Genomic DNA, 10,000 nt, shown 5'->3' with positions numbered 1-10,000 from the left:
GGAATAATGGTTAAGGTGACGGAGGATCAGAAATGTAAGACAGCATGATTTTTTTTTTTTAGACAGTGGTCTGTTGAAAAATAAACAAAAATCTAGATACATAATCGGGTAATTACTACCACCACACATAAGGGATTTTGTTAACTCTTTGAGGTGGGGAGTTGCATCCATCTGACTCAGAGCAGCACCAGAAGTGCTTTCTCTTCTGCCATTGGTCAACTACGACAAATCTCACAAAATATAGGACTCAAAGTCTATTACTCTCTGTTATCCCTCCATTTCACACAGTATACCTAAAATTTCTTTAGGCACTTTTTTCTCTGAATGGCTCAAGCAATATAATACTAATCTCACAGCTAGGACATTTCATGGGGTATTGCATTTGATGAAACAACTAGAAAACTGGTTGCACAGATAACCTGCCAAAAATGTGATCTACCATTTCAAAACAAAACAGAACAAAATTTAAAGCTCCGTGTACTGACCCTACCTTACAGCAAGCAACTAATATGTTAAGAAGGGATACTGATCTCAATTCATAAAGTTATATCATTCTTACCTATTTCTTTTCATTTTATTTGTTTTGGCTTTAGGAGAAATTTATGAGCTTTTAGAAAAATAAAAAAAAATCTTTTATTAATATCCTTTTGTTTTTCTTTAAATGACAGTTACTTCCCATTGACCTTCTGTACACACACACACACACACATACACACTTACTCACTCACTCATAGAACCTACTGTTATAACAAAGAACTATGGAAGGCCGTGTTTGAGGAACCACAAGGAGGTCAGTTTGAAAGAATGGAAAATGGACTGAATTTGGAGCAAAAGAACCTGAGTTTGAACCTAGGTTTGCCAGTTATTCCCTGGGTCACCTTGCGTTAAGTTAGTCATTTCACCACTCTGGGCCTTGGTTTCCTTACATATAAAATGAAGTTGGATTAGAGGACCCCCCAGGCTCTCTTGCATCTTTAAATCTGCAATCCTGTAAAACAGTGGCTGCTTCTCATGATGTATGCCTCATTCTGCCTCTGTTATGGACCACTTCTCTGCCATGAGGAAGGAGGCATGCTTCAATGTCAGCCTCAGTGCTGTGGAAGTTATATGAGTGGCCTTTCCTTGTGAATCCTTACACAAATACATATTAAGATGCATAATGGAATGACAAATACGTATATTCATCCAATGCCATATTTTATGTTCCCTTAATATTTCTTCTTAAATCCTTACAAAGGCCACCATATTCTTTATATGAGGAGTGTGCCTTTGTTATCATATAAGGCTTTTCTTCCAAAGAGTTCAAAACCTTCAGCCAGACTACATCTATCTTTTCAAAAGCTTTTTAAAGAAATGGCGGGGGAGGGGATAGTTAACTTTCAGTGATGTTGTTTCTACCATATTATTTCTACCTTGTGAATATTTTGATCTTTATGTGAAAATAATCCTTATTAAATTTTATGCAATGATATAGCTATTAATTCTTCATTATAGCTCATAAATCTTCTGAGCAACATTTGGTCTGAGGAAGATATTGTTAAACCTAATCTAATTAGTCTGCCCAGTTCTTTGACTCATAGATCAGAGGGTGGAGGGTGGGCTGTTGTAAACCTTCAGAGGGAAACCCCTTGGGGATTTGGGGGCCAAGGGAGTGGTGGTGGGATGTAGAATAAGGAGAAGTGCAGGAGCCAGTTATAGTCTCATGGATAGCAATTCTGTTCCCAGAATGGAATGTGATGTAGAGTGTAGTTGAGAATGTGGGATGGGATCTCCAATCTCTATGCCTTTGCTTATGCTGTTCCCCATCCCTGGAATGTACCCTCTCCTCGCCTCTGCCTCTTAGACTGCCAAGTTTCTGTTAAGCTCATTCAGCTTAAACAATAGCTCTTAAATGAAGCCTTTCTTGCCTGATCCACCCAGCTACTTGTGACTGCCCTCTGAAATTATTTGTGGCATTTATTTTGTGTCTATATTGCATGTGTTCTTTCTTCACAAAAAAAGAGTAAATTCCATGAGGGCAGGGTGTGTTTTATCCCCATTGCCTAGCTCAGAGCCTTGGCACACAGTAGGTCCTTAATGAATGTATGTTGATCAATTGATTTGATAGTCACATAGGATCTACAATTTCTTCAGGCTGGAGAACTCCATAGGACTTAGAATATAAGTCCTAGGATAGCTGCCTGAGGTATATAAAGATGAAGTGACTTGTCCAGGGTCACTTGGCTAGTAAATGTCAGAGACAGGATTCATACTACTGTCCCATGCCCCACATTGCCTTTATTTGCTTGCATATGACCTACAAATATGGATGTGGATGTTAAGAATAAGGAATTTCTTTCTGTGAATTCTTTTTGTCAGTAAGTCATGTATTAAGTCTATATATGGGCACCAGAAATCACTTAAGGCCCTGCTTTAGAACAAGTTTCCAGTTCTGACACAATGATTGCATGAAAAATCTCCCATCATTTGAAAGGAAAAAAGTTACTTTCCATTCCAACCTCTCTGTGCAGCATACTGGCATCTTGCTGTGTGACTCCCTCCTGATATCAGTTATTAAATAGGAAATGCCTCCATCTAAGCTCAGGCAATTATAACCAGAAACTAATGTTATGTAGGCAGTGTGTCTAAGACAAGTTCTTCTGGACTCCTTAGAACCTGGGAGCTGGTCACACCTCTTGCCTATCAGGACACTCTATAACTAGAGTGATTCCAAGTGGTCTCCTGGGCTCTTTCTTGGTGCCTTTGTTCCAGCTGTCAATGGAGATTGGTTCATTCATGCCTCTAATTGCTTCATTGCTAGGAACTGGCTTAATGTTGTCAGAGACCTTATTGGCTCTTCTTACCTCAGATTTGCATATAGCATCCCAGGGCTTTCTTTAGGGCATTTATCATTTTCCTCCAGATGATCTGGTGACAGTATTCTGCGATCCAGGTTTTCATCAGCCAGTGGATGAGATGGTCTTTCTTCTTTGCTGCCATAATCCAGAAAAAGTGAAAAAACAGTGAAGCCTGTGTTCATTACCCAACTTCAAGGCATCGTCAGTGATACAAGTTGCATGAAGTTATAACAATTCTTGACACTGAATGATAAGCTTATGAACAGCATTTGGCCTCTAATTCAGTTCAACAACTATTTATCCAACAAGCCAGGCACTGGGTTCAGCACTCGAAGAGGATCAAAAGAAGAGTAATATGTAGTCCCTGATCTTAAGGAGTTTATGTCCTGGAAATAGATAAAGATAGTAATTCATATGGCAAAGCTTTGGGCAGGCTTATTAGTAACACAGCAGTAACTTTATTAAATCAGATGTACCTTGGGAAAATTAGATGCAATAGTAAAGAATCTAACAAGGCTTTGGGGCCACTGTTCACTGTATAAGAGTTTAAGAAGACTTTTTGCACGTGAAGGTCAACTTATTTGCATGAATAAAAGTGTACATATTATTTCTTTATGACCGTATGTGTGTAAATACATGTCTATGCATGGGAAACAATTTAAGGGTCATAAGTGGGGCCAGGAAAGGCAGTGTTGCAAAGCAGATAGAGATTTCACCAGAGAGTCTGGAATACCTGGGCTCAAGTCCTGCCTTTAACACATAGCTGTGTAACCCTGGGCAAGTCCTTCACCATTCTCGACCTCATTTCCTCATCAATGAAATGGGCACAATATAAGGTTGTTGAAAGGACCGAGTGAAATAATATATGTAAAATACTTTGCAAAACTTATTCATCAAATTATTACTGTTAGGTTATTCATTAGCTATTATTATCAAGATACAGAAAAGGCACTGACTGGCCTGCATTGATACTAAACGTAGAGTTCCCTATAACAGTAGTTTCCAAAGTATGACAGGGGTCTCTAAGATCCTTTCGGTGGATCCATGAGGTCAAATTTTTCATAATTCATAATTCTTGGATGTTATTTGCCTATTCAAATACTCCTCCTTTTTCCAACTACATATCTGTGTGAGGCTGGGTTTTCTTAATGTGCTTCAGCCAAAATAACATGTCACAACAGATTGAATACCAAAGCAGATATGAGAATCCAACTGTCTTCTATTAAGCTAGACATTCAAGAAATAGGCAAAAAATATGTAAAACAATGGCACTCTTCTCATGAAGTGTTTGTTATTTTGGAATGGGTTTGTTATTAAAGTAATTAATAAATATTTTTAAATGTTATCAGTTTCCATTTATGATTCAGTAAACATATACTAAAAAATGGTGCTCTTTTAGCATCTTCAATAATTCTATAGTGTAAATATGGAAATACGTTTTACATGATTGCACATATATAATCTATATCAAATTGCTTACTGTCTTGGCAGGGAGAGGAGGGAGGGAGAAATTTGAAGTTCAAATTTTTATAAAAAAATTAAAGTTAAAAATTGCATTTATATGTAATTGGAAAAAATAAAATATTATTAAAAATAAGAATTCTCTAGTGTAAAGAAATGAAAAAAAATTGAGAACCGCTGCCCCATACCGATGAAAATATAGGTCTAGTCCCTATCCCTAAGTGAGGACAAAGTGCTATGGGGGTTCAAAGAAGGGAGAGAGCATACTGATTTGGAGGGATCACAAAGGCTCCATATCAGAGGGAGCATTTTCAGTGGACCTTGAATCATATATAGGTTTTAAACAGGCCAGCAAGGACATTTCAAGGACACGAAACAGCAATAAAAACTTAATCATTCATTTCTTTAATTTCAGTTTCAGACACATCCTTACCTGTGACTCTTCCTGATAGTGTTAGTGGTAGAATTTGCAGCCAGAGTTAAAGTAATGGGAATAAGACTGAAGAATTTAAAATCTGATTTTCCATCTCTTCTGGGTATTGGGTACATAAGCGATAGTTAAATTGTCTTACAGATTTTTGTTATTTTTCTTTGGGGGCTTAGAGGAATCAAAGGTAGGCATTCCCCAAATTATAAATGAATTCTCAAAATGCATTGTCTAGAAAAGATGTTATAGATGGGTGTCAGATTCCTAGTCCAGTCCCAAACAGCCTTTTTGACCCATAATGTTACTAAACTATAATACTAATAATATCAGTATGAGTTATAGGTCCTGGGGGCACCATATGGTAGATTATAAGAAGAAGGAATGTCCTCCCTTTTTCCTGGTTTGAAGGCTAACCATAAGGAACTATTTGAAATAGGTTTTGGCATCTTCCTACCTCCTCTTCTAGAATATTTTACCTCAGTGTTTCTCTCGTCAGATTCATTGGTACCAAGAACCCTCTGTACCATTTCTGCCTCCAGAAAGAGAGAGAGACAGAAACAGAGACACAGAAACAGAGACAGAGACAGTGAGAGAAACAGAGAAAGAGAGCAAAACGACCATTCCTGCAGTATAGCCAGCTGGTCTTAGTTAAGTGTTAGGAGGAAAGGAATCTGACTGAAGTAATTCAGACTAAGGTGTGAGATTATGTATTATTTAAATTATATACTTGTATACACATAAGTACATGTGTATTCATATTTACATACATATTTTGGATTTTTTTAAAAAGATGCTTAGAAAACCAAATTAATTCTTAATTGGTGAAATTTCAGTTTTATATGATAATATGAAAAAATCATTCACTGTAAACGTTTCCATATGTAGAGTACTGGGGGCCACCTACCTAGGTGTGTATTTAAATTCTTATAATATTATTGTATCTCATGATTCTCCAGGAATTATAAGTAGAAAAGGATCATGAGCTTTCAAAAACCTACTATACTGAATGATCACCAATGCTGTAGTTTTCTCCTTTGCCCACTTTAATGAGCAGCCCTGTTCAGACCAAAATTATCTTAAATTTTGTATATTTGTAGTTTTATTTGTGGGTGAACAATGTTATTTGGTGCCCTCCATGTCCAGTGGCTTTCTATTCTTTTCTCAAAAACAATATTCACAATGTATAGACCTGAAACTTCTACGTCATCTCCAAGTCATTGGAATTTTTTTTTTTAACTTCTCACAATCATTAGTCCTGAGCCGTATTTTACAACTTTTTTAAAAAATTCTCTTTCACTGTGCTCACATTAAGGTCATTGAGTCTCAATATATATGTTGATTCAATTTGGAGGATTTATAATTTTATTTAGAATTTTGTTGTCATGTTAAAAAAAGAATATAAAAATTTTAGTGGTTTTTCTCTATTTTTATAAGAAAAAATAAAATTGGGCAAGACAGGAAGATTCTAGGAAATGTAATAGTGGTTCGGTTTTTTTTGGTTTTTGATTTTTTTTTTTTGTTTTCATTTATTTACAAATTAACTCTTTACAAGGACATGAGTTCAGATCCTAGCTCGGGTACTTATTGCCCCCTGTGACTTTTAGAAAATCACTTAACCACCATGAATCTGTTTCTTCCTTTAAGGAAAAAAAATAGCCACAACCTAGAAAACTGCTTTTTTCTTTCCTCTCTTAGTCTCAATAGTTTTGTCTCAGTTGACAAGAACTTAATTGAGACACGGTATGGGATAGGTGGTAGAATACAATCTCAGAGTTATGAAGACTTGAGTGAAAGTGCTGCCTCTGACAGTAATAACAATAGCATTTATGTAGGTTTTTAAGGTTTGCAAAGTACTTTGCATATGAATCTCCTCTGATCCTCACAACACTGAGATAGGTTCAGATCATGGCTCTACTACTTTTTACCTCTATGACCTTTGGTAAGTCACTTAACCCCTCTGGGCCTCAGTTTCTCCATCTGTAAAATGAGGAGATTGGAGTAGATGAATCCTAAGATCTCTTCTAGCTCAAAATCTATAATCATATGATCCTAAATATTTTTAAAATAGAATTCCAGGTTAAGCTATATTCAAATAATAATTTTTATACCCATTGACAAATCTGTCTGTTCAATAGAACGGGATTTTTCTTAGTTTCTTTCTAACTTCACGAGACTGTCAAAGTGCAACCCTTACAAAAAAGAAAAACAAAAATCTAGGGGGCAACTAGGTGGTGCAGTGGATAGAGCACCAGTCCTGAAGTCAGGAGGACCTGAGTTCAAATTTGGCCTCAGACCAAACACTGTGTGACCCTGGGCAAGTCACTTAACCCCAATTGCCTTAAAAAAAAAAAATCTTCAATGTCAAAATGAGCTTCAGTGACTTCTTCAGTCATCTTAGATTTCAATTTCCTCTTGACCATTAACAATAGTCTGGTTAATTTGCGACCTTTCTAGAGAGATTTGCATTTTTCAAAGGATGTATTTTTGTTAACCCAAATGAAGCTACCATTTGTAGAACTTCAGACAGCATTATAAGATTAGGTAGAAAAAACAATTAAGGAGTTGGGGAATTCCCATACCTTGTCTTCCTTAGGTCCTCAAGTTCATCTTCCATAAGTTGGTTCTGATTTTCAGTTTCTCCTTCCATTCATTTCTGAAGGAGTGGATTTCAAGTGTGTTGGTTATTCAGTCACTGCAATGGCTACCACGTCATTTGATCTGGGGACTTGCGCATGAGTGTGTGATTCATTTGTAAGCCAGGTAAGCAAGAGTAGTAAGCTTGTACTGTCAATTTTAATATATTTCATTTCCCTAAAATAAGCAATTTTCTACTCCTACACCTAGAATTCTCATTTTCAAAGATAATTCCAAGCCTCAGCTTAAATTCTCCCCCTCTACAAGAAGCCTTTCCCAATTCTCCATTAAGGATAATGTTTTCCCTCTCTAATTATCTCCAATTTATCCTGTATATATTTTGCTTGTACATAGTTTTTTGCATGTTGTCTCCATTAGATTATGAGTTCCTTGAATGCAGAGACTTTTTTTTTTTGCTTTTATTTGTATTCCCAGTGCCTGGCATATAGTAAGTACTTCATAAATGCTTGTTGATTTGACTTGACTCCAGTTAAAAAAAGCTCCTGTGTGACAGATACTGTTGGTGCTTAATATAAAATGTCCCAAAAGCCTCACTGCAGTTTTCAGATTTAATTGTTCGTTGGATTGGATTGGATAGTGAAGGATGATCCCTGTCTTATTTGGCTTAAAAGAACATTGCAAAACAATCAGTCATTTCTACATTCAGCCTATGTTCCCTTTTATCAAATATATAATGGGTTATTGCTTTATAATATCAATTCAGGTCTGGAAGTGCTATTCCTCCTTTTTATTCCCCATGATTTCCCTTGATATTCTATACTTTTTATTTCTCCAAATGATTTATGTTATTGTTTTGTTTAGTTCTACAAGTATGTTCTTAGTAGTCTAATTGGTATAGCAGTAAATCCATAAATTAATTCTGGCACTACTGTCGTTTTTATTATTTTGGCACAGCCCAGCCAGGAGCACTGAATATCCTTTCAATTACTTAAGTTCTTTATTTCTTAAGGAATATGTTATAATTACATCTATTCAGGTATTGAGCCTAATTTTATAGATTAACTTTAAGATATTTTGTGAATTTTTGAGTTATTTTGAATGGGACTTTTCTTTCTTTTATTGTACTCTCTTGGGTTTTGTTATTACTATCCAGAAATGCTATTGATTTTTGTGTCTTATTTTAAAACCTGCTACTTTACTGAAGTTATTAATTTTCTGAATCAGTTTATTTCCCAATTCCCAAGGATTTTCTAAATAAACCATCATGTAATCTTAAAATAGGGATCAGTTTCTTCCCTGTTCATCCATCTATCTTTATGCCTATACTTTCTTGTCTTACTACAGTTGCTATCATTTTTAGAACTATGTTTAATAACAAGAACGCCTCTTTCCTCTATTTCTGTATTTATTGGGAAAAATTCTAGTGTTTTCCTATTGGATAAAATGCTGGGTTTTGGTTTTAAATACATTTTATCATATAAAAAAAGATCCTTCTTTTCCTATGCTTTGTAGGATTTTTTTTTTAAGCACAAATGAAAGTTGTACTGTTAGATTTTGTCAGTGTCTACTGATATGATTGTAAGGCTTTGGGTGTTTTTGTTTTTAATATGATTCATTATGTTAATTGTTTTTCTAGTGTTGAGTCATCCTTGCATCTATAATAAAAATCAAACTTGATTATGGTGAGTGATTTTTAGATGAATCACCATTGTTCTTTTTTGAGCCAGAATTTTATTTATAATTTCTAAATCAATTTCCATTACTGCTATTAGCCTTCAGTTTTTTTTCTTTGTTTTGTCCTCCCCCAGTTTAGGTCTTAGGACTGTATTTGAAGATGTTTGGCATTTTCCTTCTCATTTTTTTTATGAGAATAATTTGTGTAGTGAAAGTTATCAGTTCTTTAAAAGTTTGATAGAATTTGCCTATTAATCTATGAACCAGGGTTGTTTTTTTTTTATGGTTCCTTTAAAACTAGTTCAATTTCCTTTTCTGAAATTGGATTATTGAGTGTTCTATTCATTTGTAAGTGTATTTTATATTTTTGTAGATGATCTATTTCTTTTGAATTCTCAGGAGGGTTTTAATCCAGCTACATGTAATAGGTTTTGATAATTCTTTTTACTTGTGATTTCATCTTGTTCATTTTTATTTTGTTAATTGTAGCTTCCTTTTTAATCAGGATGACTAATGATCTATGAATTTCATTAATCATTTAAAAAACAGCTTTGAGGGTTTTTTAACCTTAGCATAGTGCCTGCACATAGTAAATATAAATATTTAATAAAGGCTTAATTTGTTGTTGAATTTTTTAATAGTTCTCTGTTTTCTGATTCAGATTTATCTATGCTTCCTCTAATTCTCCAAATTTCCTCTTTTGTGCTTATTTGGGGATGGTTTTTCGTTGATTTTTTAAAATTTGTTTCAATTGCACTTTTAGTTCATTAATCTCTTTTTTTATTTTATTAGTAAGCTTGTATTTCTTATGAAAAGCCTGAGATTATTGTTAGCATATTGACAGTTCTATTAAAAAAAAAAATCCGTCTTTATTTGTATAACTTCTTCTGTGAGCTCTAAGAACATAGATTTTTTTCATGTGACAGTCCTGAGTGGTGGTGATGATGATGATGATATGATATGATATGATATGATATGATATGATATGATATGATATGATATGATA

At 34.8% G+C, this 10,000-nt stretch overlaps 1 protein-coding gene across 7 annotated transcripts in view; it reads left to right on the top strand.

The window, feature by feature from the left end:
* Window positions 1–10,000, top strand: part of CUNH15orf41 (chromosome unknown C15orf41 homolog) — a 263,471-nt gene that overhangs the window by 205,793 nt on the left and 47,678 nt on the right. Inside the window, exon 11 of one of the 7 annotated variants that reach the window (XM_027869992.1) lies at window positions 7,385–7,485. The exons of the other annotated variants lie outside the window; for them this stretch is intronic. Coding sequence (XP_027725793.1) covers window positions 7,385–7,442 — 58 coding nt within the window. The 3' untranslated portion in view covers window positions 7,443–7,485. The remainder of the gene's footprint in view (window positions 1–7,384; window positions 7,486–10,000) is intronic. 7 annotated transcript variants of the gene reach the window in all.

The sequence above is a fragment of the Vombatus ursinus genome, unplaced genomic scaffold, assembly GCF_900497805.2.
Source record: "Vombatus ursinus unplaced genomic scaffold, bare-nosed wombat genome assembly UNPS02014794.1, whole genome shotgun sequence".
Classification (NCBI taxonomy): domain Eukaryota; kingdom Metazoa; phylum Chordata; class Mammalia; order Diprotodontia; family Vombatidae; genus Vombatus; species Vombatus ursinus.
The sequence above is the reverse complement of the archived record's forward strand: the minus strand, read 5'-3'. Positions and strand labels throughout refer to the sequence as shown.